Raw genomic sequence first — 18,840 nt, 5'->3', positions numbered from 1 at the left:
GTATTTTCCTTCTTCTTTCAATATAAAATACCTTTGGAGGGTCATGTACTTCAAACCTGGATAAAACTTGTACTTAAAGGGACAGAGATAAATAAACTTGAGATTGTAGCGGCTAAAACATTAACTTACACGAAATACAAAAAAATTCTGTGGTTTAACTAATTTGAATTTACCCTGGTAACAAGGTAACCTACCTCCTTAACAGAAATTGCCTTCACATTTTCTGATTATAAATGTACTAAGTAATACAGGATAATATAAAAGAAACAAACTGCCTTTAAGTCTATTGATATTTTTTACTAACATACATAAATATCGTATCACATACAAGCATTTAAAACTTGTCATGGACGGATTCTATGAGAATACAGAAAACTTTCTGCAGATTATTAATTTAGGCACATAGATCATAACAGTAAGGTCAATAACTACAACCGTTACGTATATTTGTACAGAAATTTGATGTATTCTTACATTGCTCAAATCAATTTTCAGTTCAACAAAGAAGGTCATTAGGCATTATATATCCTGCAATAAACAATGGGTTTTAAGCATTGCCCAGTGACAGTATATTATGATATAAAATAAGCAGCATTATATCAGCTCCATATCTACATGATGAATATACAGATCAGCATATTTTTCCATACTATTTCTGTGATCATGTTAGAATAAAAACAATCAAAGCCTTCATGCAGTTCCTTGTCTGATATATCATAGTTCTATGTTCAGATGTTTGTATATTCCACATTCTTAAACCCCTATGCATCTTAACTCTAATTCATGGTTTATCAGATGATAAACCACACCATGTCCTTGACTATTTAATAAATAACATCAAATTCATCAATTTATACATGATTTGTACTAAGAAGTATTTAATGGCTGGTTCCCTTTAAAATATCTGAAATTACAGTATACTTCACTTCAGTCCGGTAAAATATACTAACATCTATTGCCTGTCTAAGTCAATATGCTTCACAATGCTCTAAAAAGTAACAGAAGATAAAATGCTGTAATACACATCTTTGTCCTTCAGAACAAATAATACAAATAATGTCTATATACTACAACTAAATACTACTAAATGATAGAACTACTATCATATTGCCTTATTCTAGCAATAACGTATAATATAAATAATATCACAGTCTATTAAAATGCTCCACTTTGGGTTCATTCAAGTAATTTATTTGACCCAGGTCTACAGAATGTAACACAGTCTATCTGACGTCTGCTATGAGATCATCAACCTGGTCCCAGTCTATAAAACTCATCATGCTTCCACTTGACACAGATCCACCATCAGCAATCTGAACCAAATCATCAATGTCAACAGAAGCTGTATAATCATCACCAAGATCTCCCATAACAGCATCATAGTAGTCAGAGACCTGTTCTGAGGGAGCATACGAGGCAGACTGCCCAACAGCCTGAAATATATTATAATCCATTTTATTTCAAGAGTTTTTTATGGATTGGAGATGAAAGGTATTAAAAAATAAGAGTGGATATACCAAATGTATTAAATATCAAAATATAAGTACAGTCATGTAGAATTTGTTTTAGTGCTTATGTTAGAGTGAATGGATCTGATATGCTGGAAGATTTCAAGTGATCTTTATAAATGCTAGAATTGCTTTTCAATAAATTAATGAGAGCAAAATTTGACAACTGATGTAAAGAAAATACAATAGATTCTTGCACTTACAATAGAGCTCTCCACATCATTATAGAGGATGTCCCTGACGTCATCTCCCATAGACCAGGCACTTACAACTGAGGCAGTCTCCATACGATCAAGGTCATCAGGGGCCATACTTGTGTAGGGATCTCTGTAAGGTCTCTGTCGACTAACTCCTGGTTTGTGTACTCGCTTACTTGGTGGAACTACAATGAAATTGTCTACATTAAATTCTGTTTGTACCTCAAAACCTTTCAATCCAACTTCTATATCAAATATAATTTGTCAATGTTGTACTGACCCGAGGAAAAGTACTACAGTTTACAAAAAACATGTTTTTTATTAGTTTATACATAATTATTTTAGGTCGATTGTCAAAGGAAGTTCTACAACTTATATTAATCACTCTCGACACCTCATTCCTGATGGAATCCATCGCCACGAGGGTATGAGAGAAGAGGCCAGTTTCCCTTTTAATGCTGAGCGCCAAGCAAGGGAGCTACTGGTACCATTTTTCACGTCTTTGGTATGACACGGCCGGGGATCGAACCCACGACCTCCCACACTCGAAGCGGACGCTCTACCACTAGGCTATCGAGGCAGTTGTCAAATGTTTTTTATTATGTCTACTGCCTTTGGAAATATAGTTGTCTGTCTCATTATTTCACTTCAGTAACTCTATAGTAGACTTCTACTTGCACCTGGTGTCCTTCAACACAAGGTAGTCTTTAACACATATTTCTTATCAACTGTTCTGACTTCAATGGCAGATCTGTCAGTATTAGCATTGTACACAGTACGCATGCAGTACAAAAGCAACAATCTATTGTACTATGAAACAAATAGTAATCCAAATTAATGGCAGAGCAAGCACTGTAAAAATACTCTGCCATGAACAGGAAGATTAATTCTTCCTAACTTACTTAAAGCTCTGATTAATTAAGAATTCGCACAGACTCAATAAATTCACACTAGCAGAGTTTACAAAACTATTACTCTTGTCTGAAGTTATCAACCATAGTATGAATCAATAGTACACTATCTTTCCTTTTTATTATCCGAAGTCATCCATCAAAGTATAAGTCAACAGTACCCTTCAGGAGATACTTACCTTTGAATGTTTTCTGTGGTTGTAGATCTTGTAACTGCTGAGCATAAGTTTTAGGTTTGTGTAATGGTTTGTGAGATTTTATCATCGGTTTCTGTACTGTCATTGTACCTGATCCAACTGTAAATAGAACAACAAAATAAAATGATTTATATTTCAGAAATAATGTATAAATTGTTAAAAACATCATAAACAAGGACTGTCTGTAAAACACATTTCCCCCCATGATGCCCTGTCCCTGACTGTGTAATTTTCAGCCTCAAGTAGGCTGTGACCTTGATCCTTGACCTAATGACCTAAAAAAAATAAGGTACATACACTGCCCGTAGTTAACTATGATATGCAGCCTGATGGTCAGAGCTATTCATTTTAATAAAATTACAGTCTCAAGTTCACTGTTACCTTGACCTTTAAGCTCCTAAGCAATAAGGATCACTTTCTTACCACAGATAATCATGATGTAAAGTATGACACCTGTAGGCCAAAGCCTTCTCCAGCTATTTACATGGATGGTATTTTCAACAATATTTCAGTTTTAACTCTGGTCATTTACAGTATTTTATCACATTCTTGACTGGTAAGTCAGTTCTCTGCAACTTCTCCACATGGTAGAAAGGTGGAGGAATGACTTTGACTGCTATGCTGCTAACATGTTAAATAAGAGCACTGCCTGTGCATGCTAATGCTCGTCTGTAAGTGCATGATATAAGAAAATTGCAATAAAGAATTATGAAATTATATGAAAATGCAAGACAGAGTTATAGTTCTTGGCCTAAGCACTACAAGTTTACAAAGTTTCAACTCTATAACTCTTATGGATAACAGTATCTGAGAAAAGTGGGCTTTAACAAGAAAATTTTACTAAGAAATTCCATTCTGCTAAGTACAGAACAGGCCATCATTCTGACAAAATGCAAGCAAAAGTTATGGTTCTTGTGCAAAGTATGTCCCTATAAATAATAATAAGTAAGTCTGCAAAGTCTACAAGCACTGCTTTTATAGTATTCAAGAAGAGCAGACACAGCCAAAAAATTTAATCAGGAATTCAATTTTCTAAGTACAAAAAGGGCCATAACTCTAAATAAATTCAAGTTACAGTTAAGCATCTTGGCCTACTTACTCAACTTATGATGATTAATCAGTGTGCAAAGTCCTAAATCTATAGCTCTTCTAGTTACTAAGAAAAAGTGGACCTATACAAAAATCTTAACCCATACAAACTATCAACTGAAAACAAAACCTTGCAGGTATTTGTCAAAAATCAGATGAGCTAAAAAGGTTTAATATACTATTCTTAGTTTCATAGAAAGCACTGATGACAGATATAAAGCTTACCTCTAGGTTTATGATGGCCCTGGTTCAGTTTCTGCAGCTGTTCAACGTAAGTGACTGGTTTATGTTTGGGCTTGACTGGGTGTGAAGTTGGTCTGGCTGTAGTACTTGCAACTGAAAGGTGAAACATACACATTTTATTATAACCTATCATGACCAAGGCCTAACCTTGTACTAATTTCAATATAAGAATTCCAGTAAAAAGTTATGAATATACAGTCACCTGTGCTAAAGACAACCTCCTAACAAAGGCCACTACTGTAACTTTTACCCTGCTAAATTTCTAAAATGGACTAGTCAATCATTCAATTTGGGCAGCACCACTTATTATTCAAAGGGGTGTTCAGTGAAAATTTACTGACCGAATAGCGGACAGTGCAGACTATGATCAGCCTGGACAGACATGCAGGTTGATCTTGGTCTGCACTGGTCTCAAAGGCAAAATCACTTGTGGCCAGCAGGCTATAGGTTAAAACCTGCTTACAAACAGCACTTTTTTCTCTTTCCATTTCACCACACTGTAAATTTTGCTTTCTTGAGGGAATCTCTGTCATCAATGGCAACTTTTTCCATTTTCCAAGGATGGTCTTTACAAACAAGTTTGACTGTATAATACAAACTTTGTAGACAATGCCTCCTAACTAGAAGAAGGCAGGAATATATCAACTGAACAGATGTTGTTGCTCTGCACAGAAACTGTTTTTTTTGTGGTTGTGTTAAGTCCAAACAAGAGCACCGCCTTGCGGGTGCTGACGCTCATCTGATTTTTTTTGTATAATAGAAATATTGTCCTACCCATGATTTTCTAAGTCTAAAAAGGGCCATCACTCTTGCAAAAAGCAGGAGAGAGTTATGTTTCTTGATGTACAGTGTCCACTTATGATGGTGAAAAACTGTTGCAAGTTTTAAAGCAATAGCTTTGATAGTTTATGAGAAAAGTTGACTTAAACATAATATTCAACCAAGAAAATGATTTTTCTAAGTCCAAAAGGGGCAATAATTATTGCAAAAAGCAGGATGGAGTTATGTTGCTTGCTGTACAGGGTCAGCTTATGATGGTGAACAAGAGTTGCAAGTTTTAAAGCAATAGCTTTGATAGTTTAAGAGAAAAAGTTGACCTAAACATAAAACTTAACCAAGAAATCTGATATTTTCTAAGTCCAAAAGGGGCCATAAATCTTGCAAAAAGCAGGATGGAGTTATGTTTCTTGCTGTACAGGGTCAGCTTATGATGGTGAACAAGTGTTGCAAGTTTTAAAGGAATAGCTTTGATAGTTTAGGATAAAAGCTGACCTAAACATAAAACTTAACCAAGAAAACTGATTTTCTAAGTCCAAAAGGGGCAATAATTATTGCAAAAAGCAAGATGGAGTTATGTTTCTTGATGTACAGGGTCTGCTTATGATGGTGAACAAGTATTCCAAGTTTCAAAGCAAAAGCTTTGATAGTTTAGGAGAAAAGTTGACCTAAACATAAAACTTAACCAAGAAATCTGATATTTTCTAAGTACAAAAGGGGCCATAAATCTTGCAAAAAGCAAGATGGAGTTATGTTTCTTGCTATACAGGGTCAGCTTATGATGGTGAACAAGTATTCCAAGTTTCAAAGCAATAGCTTTGATAGTTTAGGAGAAAAGCTGACCTAAACATAAAACTTAACCAGGCAATGCCGACGCCGACGCCGACAACAGCTCAAGTGATGACAATAACTCATCATTTTTTTTCAAAAAATCAGATGAGCTAAAAATCAAATCTCAATGAGCAAATTAAATTACCAGTCATTTTATTTTCATAAGTTGAATTCCTTGAATATCCTCTCACCTGGCCAAAACCATGAAATTTCATGAGCGAATGAAATTAAATGATTTTACTATTGTAAGAAAAGGTGACAGATTAGTGTAACAATTTATGGCTCTATATCTGATTTACATGTATTTATAAAAACTAGTTTTAATGCCAATATCATACAAATATTTAGAAATAAATGTGATTAACAAGTCATCAGGAACCAGGATGTTTAACAGGAACCAGGATGTTTATCAGGATGTTTAACAGGAACCAGGATGTCTTTGTTTGGCACAGAACATTCTGAGAAACAAGAATTATCATAGTCAATCAACCGCAATCCTGACTTTTATCTTTCTGTTAGAAATCCAGATATTTATCTTTTATCCTTCCCTCATTAAGCTAACATAACAGCTTATTTCCTTTCTAGTATATACCTGACTGTGTAACATGCACAGGCAGTTTCATTATCTGTAAATTCTGTCTGACTTTAACACCACAATCAAATATATCAATAACAACATACATGTATTGTTGGTATACTAAAAAAAAATTAAATCTAAAATCAAAATATATCTACTGACAGATTTATGGCATGCTATGCTAGACTTACTGGATGATCCTAGGTGAGATTTGGGAGCTACTGGAGTAGAGTATTTCTGTCCAGTTTTCATCTCTTGTAATCTCTCTGTGTATGTCTTTATCCGACGTGGTGTTGTCTCTGTCGGCCTTTTTGCTGGCAATCTCTTAGAACCTGACCAAAATAATATTCATTAAATATCCTGACAAAATGAATTTACACAAAATTAATATTTACAGTAATCATAGTTATGTTTCATCCATCTAATTTTCATGAACTTCTGCATACTAAAGGTATACAAGGGATGATAGCTGATTTTTTTAAATCTGAATATGTCTAATTCTTAAATAATGTCTATGGTCAAAATGTTTTTTTTTTGTTTTTTTTCATCATGTAAAAAGTGGACCAAATCACAATTTCAAAAAAAAAAAATTTAGAATTTTACAGGAATGTTGCTTTTACTAAAGCTCTTATAAAATCCATCAACAAAGCCATGATTTGAGTTATATATTTTTTTTGTATCCAAAATGGTTAAATCTTATAGCGGAAAATACCCAACCAAAATTGTTTTTGATGGTTCATTAAAAACTAATCAAATCAAATATCTTGGTACCAACCAAAGGGAATGAAATTCCTAACTTTGTGGACACTAGCTAAGCTAGGATTTCTACTAAAGTTATGGCAGAAAAAATAACAAATGAGAAACTTTAAAGTAATGTTTCTAACATTTTTGGAAGTATTTTTTATGAATTTTGAATCAGGATCACCTGAAAACAAAATGCCCTTTTTGATAACTGTTAAAAAAACCCAACGTATTTCATAAAATAATTTTAGCAGTCGGGATATATCTTTTGAAAGTTATATTACATTTCCTTACTTGGAAATTTGTTACATTTTTGTTGAAATTTGGAGAACTTATCAGTTTTGTTCTGTGTATGTACAAAAGATCATTATTTTGCCTCAGTATAAAGCTATTCAGTATAATTAAAACCTCACCATAAATCATTTGTCTCTCTCTATCGGACATCTCTGTCCGTGCCGAGGTTCTTGCCGACTCCGATATACTCAGTCTTGCCTGCTCACGATTGTAAGCCTGAGCAAACTTATTCACTTGCTTCCTTGTCCTTTCTGGCCTCTGTACTTTAACAAGTTTGGTATAGGGTGTGACCTTGAATGTCTTTTGTGGCTCTGGCTCCACCTCTGCCTCTCTTTCAACTGGTTGCCTAGCAACATATCCAGCATGCTCATGACTAGAAGATACATCCATGGCTTCTACTGCTTTATAGTATTCTGACAGGTCTCCTGCAATTTTCATAAATGACAGATTCACATAACCTGCAAAACAATTTTTCATCTATTTCATTTTAAATATTAAACTAGAGCTGCTTTTGAGAAAAGCTCATGTCTCCCACAACTGCCTAATCATCTGAATAGTAGTATATGAGTCAACCATGCACCAAGACCTCAACTGACTAATCATATAACATGATTAGGTCTTGGGGCATAAATGCAACATATACTACTTTTCACATGATTAGTAGTATATGAGTCATTTATGCCTCAAGACCTGAGCGATTTTCGGTAGTTCAAGCCATAATTCCGAAGTGCCTGGGCCGATTTGGCTAGTTATCGAACATGGCCAAGGACTAATTGGCAAACACATTTTGTTCAAGTTTGGTAAAGATCAGATGAGAAATGTTCGACTTAAGAGTGCGGACAAGATTTGTGACAGACTGACAAACACACAGACTGACACACACACACACAGACAGGAGTAAATCAATATGTTTCCCACCACAGTGGTGTGGGAGACGTAATTAGTGAATCAAACAGCAGAGTGGGATGAAGATGAACAATCTAGTTATTTGAGTTATAATGTAAGCATGTTTGCATAGTACATTTTTAAATATACACAAGTATTTGATATCACCAATTTACATAAGAGTTAATGCTGCAGAAGCTTGTCAAAGATTGGTTTGAAGAAACTCAATGAGGTTGAGTTTGGTAATACACCCATACTGTTATTTGTAAAGCTAAATAACAAAAAGAAATCTTGATCCGTATAAAATGAGAAGGTAGATTTTTTTAGCGATATATTTTATTCTCACCAGTTGTTTCTGCTGTCTGTTGTAGTTTCAGAGGTTCCTCCTCATGCACATCTTCCAAACTGAGCTTGAGTTTGGGAACCAACCCTGCTGGCTTTTTCCCTTTACTTGGTTCCCTGGCCGGTTGTACCGCAATCTGCCATGGTGGAAGATGAGTCCTATCACTCTTTGACTGAATGGGAACCGGCCTTGGTTCCTCTTGGTATGTCTGCTGCTCCATCAGCCAATCATCTTCAAGGTCAAGGTCACCATAATCCTCTCTATCATAGCTGTAATCTGCTTCATAATGAGGACTAACATCTCTTGTTTTCAGAATACCTTGCAGTTTTCTACCCTGACTTCTTCCCTTCATTCCAGTTGATAGTGGAGTCCTACCTCTAACACTGACAGGTGATCTGTCTTTGGCTGGTTTACGCTTTGGTGTAGCAACTCTGGCTGGCAAGTCTTTTGGCAGATCTGGTTTATCACTGAGAATATTTCCAAGCAAGTTTTGTGCCTCATCAAGACGTTTTGTCATAAATGCTTTCTTAGCATTTTTCCTTGACTCTTCTCTTGCTTCAGTGAGAGCTTTCTTCTCAGCCACAGTCATCGACTGAAATGTAAAGTATTGCTTTTTATTTCTAAATAAACATCTTAACAAACTATCAAAATTGTGAGAATTTTTTACAGTAACAAAAAGAATTTACGTGCACATCTTTTGTTTCAGTTCACCTCTTTCATGTTTACTAAATATCTGCTGGCCTTTATGATCTGTCCAGATAAAAAATTAAACAATTTGGAGAAAATAAGTATCTTTTGAAAATGTATAAAGCAAACAAATACATACAAAGTCAGAGTCTTCATGTTTTGGTTTGAAAGGTCGGGGTTCACGCTCCCTGAGCTCTTCTAAGTGTCGCTTATACTCCGCCATTTGTTGGTGACGTTTGTTTACCATCCATGTACGTAATGCCTCTTTGTCTTGGGCACCATCTTTATGAGCAGTCTCTGCCATCTTCTTGATCTCATCTAGGCTTACACGAGCTTCGTGCACCTGATCTTTCCTATATACAAAATAAAAGAACTGTTTAAATATATCATATATATTGAAAATCTAACTTTATTTCAAAACATAATGATAAAATATATCATGAAAGACACAGACCAAAATAAATATGAAAAAAAATGTTTTAATTTATTAAAATATGTAATCTTATAGTCAATATTATGGCATAATCAACATAGCCTTTGGACTCTCTTTACACAATACTGTTAATTCCAAGTTCTTTATGTTAAAGAGGTTTAGGTATAGTAATATATTTAAAAGCTTTCTGAAAGTCAACTTTAAATTTGTACAACATGTAAACATTTTTACGGATACAAAACTGAATCCTCAAAATCCATTCATAATAAACTTTTCAATGCCATATTACTTCTGTATGTAGCAGTCTTTGCAAAATGAAGAAAAAGCAGCCACAATACCTGATTGCTCCTCTCTGCACAAGCCTGTTTGCCTCACGTTGGGACAAACCAACATCGTCTAGATCAATGTCACCCTTAGCAACCATGTCACCAATAATATCACTGATACCACTCAATCCCGACAGCTTGGCTAGCTCAACAGACCTGAATACACAATTTATAAACATTTCTTAAAGCCCTGTGTGAAGACAAGTAATAATCATGCAGACACAATTCTATATTATGAATTATGTCATTTTAAACATCAACTGCAAACGAATATCAAAAACAAATTGACAACATAACAACATATTCCAAGGGTATAAAATTGATACTGAACAACATTAGAGAATGCTAAATTGCTAATGGTCAATTTCAACATTGCACTCAGAAAACCAATCAGACATTGAAGTCTCTGGACAACGTGCTACTAGTCCTGATACCAATTATTCCTACCAAGTTTGAATGAAACTGACAAAAACTGTAAGAATATCAAAAATGGATGGATGGAGACATGGATTCACACCATTGCTTGAAAATGAAAGAATATCTATACAACAAACAAAAGACTGAGGTGGTAAATGACGATTATGATTTATTTCTTTTGTGTTAGGTAACAAGTAACATCACCTCACATGCAAATACTTGACCCACAAGACTTTGAATGGGAGATATGATATGGACATGACCACTATAAGTTAAGCAATGTGTTTGTTCCAAATCTACGAAATATATCGTTTGATGTTTTTGTCCTTGTATCAACATCACACACACTATGGTTAAAATCAAAACTGTTCTGTTAATCTGCATCACTAAATTAAACATTTTCAAAGAAATAAATTGCAAATTTCAGCATTTTCATTGTAACATTTATTACATGCTGAATGCAGAATTTCTCACGTAAACAGTCAAATTTACAAGGTCTTTTCCCAAGGATAAATGCTGCAATATAAATCAATATTATGAATATATTATTTCACATGCATGTGCTTTTTTTTTCTCTCATTTTATTTTTAAACATCAACAAGCAATGATGTACAGTTTCATGAAATACCTACTACTAACATTTACTTTGCTCTTCACAGAAAATCTGCTTTCTTCATACTTTAATGGGGAGGGAAGTTGTTTTTACAAGATAATTTCAGTCTACCTTGAGTATTGCAAAACTGCATTATCAAATCAGAAGTAACCATTTTGAAAAACCACAGAAGGAAAGTTTTTAATCATAATAGTAAATATCTTTTTATGGTAACGCTATAGCAGTAGAACACATACTTTTTAAACTACAGGGTATATAAAAAAAGATCACTTACTTTGTTAAAGTCAAACAGAAATATCTTGTCATTTCCATAAAAATATACTCTAAATTAGAAATACTTAAGCCATATATTACTACATTACACTAATGATTTATAGCTCTCTCTAATTAAAAGCAATGATAATTTGTCGCAAATAAACAAGCACTCCTAAACATAAAAATTTGAAAAGCAGTTTGTCCATAAAATATTCCAATAAACATGTAAAGTGCAATCCTGTTCAGTGCATTCACCTGCACATTTAATCAATTTTATCCAATTTATTTCAATAACATAAGCACTGATGTATAACATGCAACATCTTTATTCGAGATTAATCCACCACGAGCGGTGCAGTACTCTTAAAGACATTCACCCTGCACAAAACTGCATCTGAACTGTGGGAAGGGTTTAGTATTAATTATTTTTCATTTTGCATGAGAAAATTGTTCCGGCTTTTTATTATCGTTGTATCATTACACCTAACATCTTACGTGTAATCTTCATCAAAGTTAGAAATGTGAAAAATGTCGAAATAGACTAGAATTATGATTTAACATTAAATTCTTTTCTGATACAATTCTCTTAAGATTAATAGAGCTACCTAATAGTAAAACATCTCAAAGAGCCATAACTCAGTACAACTAAATAATGTCTCACATTTCAAGTGTATTATATTGTTTTAACAAAAAATGCTCTGCCATCCTGTATGACTATGACAGAGAACATGACCAGGTCTTTAATCAGCAGACTAATTCTACATCGATTTAATACAGTCCTGTATGATGTAGAACAGAGAACATGGCATTAGAAGATTAATTCCAAGAAGTGATTTGAGCCGCGCCATGGGAAAACCAACATAGTGGGTATGCGACCAGCATGGATCCAGACCAGCCTGCGCATCCATGCAGTCTGGTCAGGATCCATGCTGTTCGCTTTTAAAGCCTATTGGAATTGGAGAAACTATTAGCGAACAGCATGGATCCTGACCAGACTGCGCAGATGCGCAGGCTGGTCTGGATCCATGCTGGTCGCATACCCACTGTGTTGGTTTTCCCATGGCACGGCTCATTTAAACTGAAAACCCCCAACTGGATTACTACTCTCTTAATGCTGGAGAACAAAATAGATACAAGCCAAGTTAGCCATGTAGGGCCCAAGCTGGGTAATACAGTTGCAAGTAAGGATTGGTGATGTAAACGTTAAACTAATCAATTCATTTATGAAAGGGAATTATTCCATGTTATCCCTTCTTATTTCAATGGACAGACAGACAAATGGACAGACTGACACAAAAAGGCTTCCACTAAAGCTCTAAACTCAGAATTTGATTAAAGGTTGCAACAGGACTGCATTATTTACAGTTTTCATGAAAATATAAGATTTGAAAAAATAGAAATTTAAAAAAAATATCTCATAACAGAGTATTTTTAATGTGTGGTGCCTCTTTTGTATACAAGAGCTAAATCATTTGAACAAATCAGGGTATGTTTTATGTAAATATGCAACTGACCAGTAGTTTCATGAAAGTCTAACAAGCTGTTTATGAGACGACTTTAATTAAAGCTTATGCACTTTTACTCCAAGTAAATTCAAGCAAGCTAAACAAGATTATCATTTATATAAATAGAAAGTGCAATGATTATTGACTACTGATCAATTTCAAAAGACACATCATCTTTGTAAGGTTATTGACACCAAATGATACACCAAGGTCAAGGTCAATACTTTCTATTTACTGTAGCTCTCTGCATCTTAATTTCTTCATAAATGTGTAAATTGATATGATAAAATTAAAACTTTATTTTCTCCAAATGTTATCACATAGTGTGACTTTTTCAATAAACAAACAATACACTGTATGATAGTGTTGCAAGTTTGTTGTTCAGCAAGGCTTATTTTAACTGGAGGTGTGTTCATAGGGCACTAGTGCCCCCACGTCTTGTCACTGTACAGTCATATGTTACTTGTTGATAATGCAAAATTCAGTTTACTTTGATATATCCTTGGATTAGAAGTATGAGTCATTGAGGGGGTGGGATGGGGTGCAAGCTGGGTTATGGTGCTACAAAACACCATCAGGAAACACAAGCCAGACAAAACAGATGGAGAAAAACAAAAAATTTATAGGGGGAAGGAGGAAAGTAAAAATCCCAAATAAAAACCCAGGTGCACAAGTTCACATCCTGAACAACATTCCTATAAAATTTTGTGACTCAGGTCAAATACTTTTGAGATAAATTCCACACAAACTTTAAGACTCTTACCCTTAATGCATATTTTTGTCCAACTCTGGTCTTGTAGAGTGAAATCCCAAACAAAACACCAGGTGCACAAATTCAAATGCTGAATGATACACCTCATGTTTTTGGGAGAGTAGGGGGTGCACAAAAAATTAAACCTGCTTCTTAATTTTACTAAAGAAATTCAGACTGTGATTTTATGTTTTGTAAGCATTTTGAAGCATTTCATCCTGAAAATTGTGATACATTTCATCCAGCATTTTGCATGTAATTTAAAGCTTCTAGTAAAGAAGACTTTCTACTAGAACATGACCCTATAAAAAAAAACCCTATAATCCTAACAGAGTTTTCTTATAAACAGGTATGAGGTGTACTTTGCCCTGTGCAGTTTATATGACATTATTATCCACACTTACATTTCCCGCCTTTCTTCACCAGCAGCAGCAGATTTTTTCGACCTAGCTGTGGACCTTGCTGTCATCTTGGCACTTGGAGTCGGTGACTTGGCGGAGCGAAGTGGCGAAGAAATATCTTCACGTGAGTCAACCAATTTTTCTCTAAGACGCTGATCTTCCTCTAGGATGTCCTGGCTAGTGGCTGGCTCCATGGCATTTGTCATATCTTCCAGTGTGCCAAGTGCCTACAGGGAACCAGATTTGTACATTAAGTTTTAGATTATATTTGTAATATATAATTTGGAGTCCATCAGGTTAGGTCAGTAGTAGGAGTATTAAGGCTGACCAACTTAATGCTCACAAGTTCAATCCCTCTATGAGACAAATATTCTCCATAATCTCAAGGTAATAATCAGTGCAATCACAGACCAAGAAAAATGTCCTTGGTGCTTGTTGGACTACGAAGATAATGTCTCAAGTCATTAGTCTTCCAAATGATTCATGTGGTGAAGTTCTTATCCATATCCAAGAAAATGTAGTACTTTACCAACTACCTTAAAAATACAGAATTATTTATAAAAAGACTTGCACTTTCATAAAAGTAAATGTACATAATCTAAAGATAAAGAAATATAAGAAATGATCTTATTTACCAATCTAGTACTCTTAAATTCCCTCTCTATATTATTTGACATATGATCAATGGCTGACAGTTGTGAGTTCATGTCTCGTAACCTCTGCATGATGGCATACTTTGAATCTGGCATACTATCCCGGGGAATGATGGCCAGGGACAACCTATCATGGTCCTGCATCTTAGTCTCAAATATCTTCAATGTAAGTTCATCAGCTCTGGTTGGCCTCTCTATCACAGGTGGCTCAAATGACAGTCTAGTATCATCTTCCTGGGCTGTAAATACGGACATATACAATAATACTATTTATTGTCTCAAGACCAGGTTTTGTGCAAGAAACCTACTTGAAGTCCAAAACTACTTATTTTGATATATTGCTAAGACTGTCCTAGTCTAGTGGTAAGTATTCCAAATGAGAAATTTAAACATGGAGCCCACAATTTTCTATACAGATTTCAGAAAAAGGGAAAGCATGAAATGCAAAATATTGTTACCGGTATTTCCCTTTCATCCAAGACTTTATGTAATGTACGGTAGGCAACCATTACACAAAATAATTTCTGGTTAACGTATTTTAAAAAGTTTAAGATATGCCATGTCAGTATAAAACAATATTAAAATCAAACATTTGCTATAGCTCTTACTAATCAGTACAATATACGTACCCATTCTATTCCTAATGTGTTGTTGGTCAGGTGACAGTGATTTGTCCAACTGGGGCTCCGTAGGTTCTGGTCTCTCCCGTAGATCATTCAGCACAGCTGAGGCATCCAGGTCAACTACATTCAGGTAGTTCCGTCCTCGGGACTCCTGAAGTTAAAACAAAAAAAAATTGTGATCAGCTTTCATTTTTTATGTAAATATCCAAAGACAGATAAATTCATTTCTACATAATATTTAACATGGTCATAAAAACATAAATATATATATGAGCCACACCATGAGAAAACCAACATAGTACGTTTGCGACCAGCATGGATCCAGACCAGCCTGCGCATCTGCGCAGTCTGGTCAGGATCCATGCGTTCACTAAATAATTTAATAATGGTTTCTCTAATTGCAATTGGCTTTGAAAGCGAATAGTATGGATCCTGACCAGACTGCAAGGATGCGCAGGCCGGTCTGGATCTATGCTGGTCGAAAACGCACTATGTTGGTTTTCTCATCATGCGGCTCAATTATGGCTAAAACAACAAGTAAATAGATAAATAAATATATGGATAAATTAAAACTCATCATTATTTTGAATACTTATCTTACAAGTTCAGTGGACAGCGCCTCGACATTCATGCTTAAGTAATTAGCATGATAAACTTTAACTTAAAAACATATCAAGTCAAGGGATAATCAGTCAATCTTGATAGTTGCCTTCTCCTTAACAGATGGTCATGATGGAACATATCAAATATGAAAGCAATATCCAAGGACTTGCAAATAATGGGTGGTAACGCAACTTAAATTATTCTAAGTAAAAGGGCATATTCAGTCCAAATGCTTGATAGAGTTGCCTCTCCTTTTTACAGAATGGTTGATGTTAACAAATATGCAAAATATGAAAGCAATATTTCAATAGGAATTTGAAAATATTTGGGTGGTACGCAAACTTTAACATTTATTCTAAGTAGAAAAGGGGCCATAATTCAGTCAAAATGCTTGATAGAGTTGCCTCCTCCTTTTTAAAGACTGGGGTCATGATGGTAAATAAGCATGCAAAATATGAAAGCAATATCTCAATGGACTTTGAAAATATTTGGGGTGGTACGCAAACTTTAACATTTATTCTAAGTAGAAAAGGGGCCATAATTCAGTCAAAATGCTTGATAGAGTTGCCTTCTCCTTTTTACAGACTGGGGTCATGATGGTAAACAAGTATGCAAAATATGAAAGCAATATCTCAATGGACTTTGAAAATATTTGGGGTGGTACACAAACTTTAAGATTTATTCTAAGTCAAAAAGGGGCCATAATTCAATCAAAATGCTTGATAGAGTTGCCTCCTCCTTTTTACAGACTGGGGTCATGATGGTAAACAAGTATGCAAAATATGAAAGCAATATCTCAATGGACTTTGAAAATATTTGGGGTGGTACGCAAACTTAAACATTTGTGTGACGCCCACGCTCATGCCGATGCCGGGGCGAGTAGGATAGCTCCCCTATTCTTCGAATAGTCGAGCTAAAAAAGAGAAATATCTTCTTTCTATTGTAGTCTATCATCAAAATGTGAAATACCCATTGTCAATCAATCACAAAATATTAATACATAATATTGCTTTGAGGAAGTCTGCACTTAGAATCAAAATTTTCTGCTGTTTAAATTTGATTTGAATAAACCCTTATTTTTCAAAGCATCGCCACACATTAAGGAATTTAAGGCAATTAAAAGGTAAGGTCTGTGCCTTAAGTTTTGCTGAACTGATTTGAAACCTTATCTAACCAATTCCAAGAGATGATTCATATAAATAAAAAAATTGCAACACTACTGGTACACTGGAAGTCATCAATACTTACTTGAGAATCTGCACTGTTAAATCTGAGACCCATGTATATATCTGGTGGTAACACATTAGCCTGCCTACTCTGGTTGTATTCTATAACAGCTTCTTGTATAGGATCAACACCTGCATAGAACATAATCAAACTATATTAAACTTTTGAGCATTTATTTATCGGTCATTTTCAGAGGTAGCTTACAGATACCTAAAGATCACATGAAAACATAAATTCCATTGATTAAGAATACTGTGTTAGAGTTAAATTATAGCAAGAGTACAGACTAAAATATTTACATTGTAAGACTATTCAAAATCTTTTACATCAAGTATATTTTAAGTGATACTATCCAACTACCAGTATATGCCACAGAAGCTATTATTTGTATACCTGTATCCTTGGTGATAGATGTAGCTTTTTCTGATGTCCTGATATACTCAGGTTCCTGGGGAACAAAATCAGCATCAATACCTGCATCCAGCATCTCTGCAGTGTTAGTGGCAAAATCAACCTGAAATATATTATGTACTTGGCATTCTATCATGTTTTTAGTGTAAAATCAACCTGAAACATATAATTGGCATTCTATCATGTTTTCTTTGAGTGTAAAATCAACCTGAAACATATACATGTAAATGGCATTCTATCATGTTTTGTTTGAGTGTAAAATCAACCTGAAACATATAACTGGCATTCTATCATGTTTTGTTTGAGTGAACTATTACAGTTTTAAAGTATTTCTGTTATATAGAACAAAATGGTTAACCATATTTTGAAACTTCTTTTCAGCAAGTAAATAACAGCAACCTGACATGAATAAGAGGAGAACAAATGACTTCTGACATGTTCTATTTCCTGTCCATTTGTCATAGAGTACTGGTGTCACTAAGGGACAAAACAAGAACTTCAGTTTGTTAATATCATGCTTTTTCTTAATAAGTCGGCAGAATTATCTCCAGACTGTACATGCATGAGCAGTATAATTCAAAGAACCAGAACTCTAAATTTTACCAGTAACAAGGTTATTAAACAGATTTTTTTTTTAATTTAAGGTTTTAATTATTTAGTTCACTGAAAAAAAAAATGAAATAACTTATCTCAGGCATAACTGAGCCGTATTAAGACAGCCAATGATGGCATTCAATGAAAATGTTAGTACACATTTTGTATGTGAAACGAGAATGGTTTACCTTGGGTCGTTTCCAGTTCTCCATCATTCTCTGTCTCTGCAGTCGTAGTGCTGTCTTCAACTGTATCCTAGCATGTGTGTCCTTCGTCTTCGACAAGGCATTCTCTAGGGCTAGATAAGCCTCAAATTCTCCTGTGAATAAACCAGACCATTTATTGGTTAATGAGTATAACTGTTTCAAAACATTCCTCTTAAACGGTAATAGACTGATCCTATATTTGAAAGTAAAACTACAGTATTAAGAAACAAATTCTTTACAATATAAGTTAAGTATGACACCGTTAAAATATAGCTGCATTTTTAATGACTTATTACATACAGTGTTTATATTTGGTTCTGCACAGAGTTTTACGAACTCTACACACATTTTGAAATAATAGTGACTGTAGTTTTCACTCAGCAGAAAGACCTAGCTGGATTATGTAGTTGGAAACTTGAGCAAGGAGATAAGATCAGACAACTACTAGCAGATAAGGGTAGTCAGTGAATCAGTTTATCCTGTAATTTCATGTGTAAGATTGGAATATTTTTTACAGAGTGAATATTTTCACAAGTAGCATA

The 18,840-nt window shown here is 34.6% G+C and overlaps 1 protein-coding gene across 4 annotated transcripts in view; it reads right to left on the bottom strand.

The window, feature by feature from the left end:
• Positions 1 to 276: 276 nt before the first annotated feature.
• The window catches only part of LOC123525810 (ciliogenesis and planar polarity effector 1-like), a 54,059-nt gene continuing 35,495 nt past the window's right edge, over positions 277 to 18,840 (bottom strand). For all 4 annotated transcript variants that reach the window (XM_053538302.1, XM_053538304.1, XM_053538305.1 and 1 more), the window contains 15 exons: positions 18,281 to 18,411; positions 17,481 to 17,601; positions 17,109 to 17,218; positions 15,264 to 15,408; positions 14,617 to 14,873; positions 13,985 to 14,208; positions 10,052 to 10,195; positions 9,420 to 9,633; positions 8,597 to 9,185; positions 7,485 to 7,790; positions 6,522 to 6,662; positions 4,128 to 4,238; positions 2,796 to 2,912; positions 1,712 to 1,890; positions 277 to 1,433 (listed from right to left, as the gene is read on the bottom strand). In XM_053538302.1, the coding sequence (XP_053394277.1) occupies positions 1,224 to 1,433; positions 1,712 to 1,890; positions 2,796 to 2,912; positions 4,128 to 4,238; positions 6,522 to 6,662; positions 7,485 to 7,790; positions 8,597 to 9,185; positions 9,420 to 9,633; positions 10,052 to 10,195; positions 13,985 to 14,208; positions 14,617 to 14,873; positions 15,264 to 15,408; positions 17,109 to 17,218; positions 17,481 to 17,601; positions 18,281 to 18,411 (2,999 nt within the window). In that variant the 3' untranslated portion in view covers positions 277 to 1,223. The remainder of the gene's footprint in view (positions 1,434 to 1,711; positions 1,891 to 2,795; positions 2,913 to 4,127; positions 4,239 to 6,521; positions 6,663 to 7,484; positions 7,791 to 8,596; positions 9,186 to 9,419; positions 9,634 to 10,051; positions 10,196 to 13,984; positions 14,209 to 14,616; positions 14,874 to 15,263; positions 15,409 to 17,108; positions 17,219 to 17,480; positions 17,602 to 18,280; positions 18,412 to 18,840) is intronic.

This window comes from Mercenaria mercenaria, chromosome 3 (genome assembly GCF_021730395.1).
Source record: "Mercenaria mercenaria strain notata chromosome 3, MADL_Memer_1, whole genome shotgun sequence".
Lineage (NCBI taxonomy): Eukaryota > Metazoa > Mollusca > Bivalvia > Venerida > Veneridae > Mercenaria > Mercenaria mercenaria.
The sequence above is the reverse complement of the archived record's forward strand: the minus strand, read 5'-3'. Positions and strand labels throughout refer to the sequence as shown.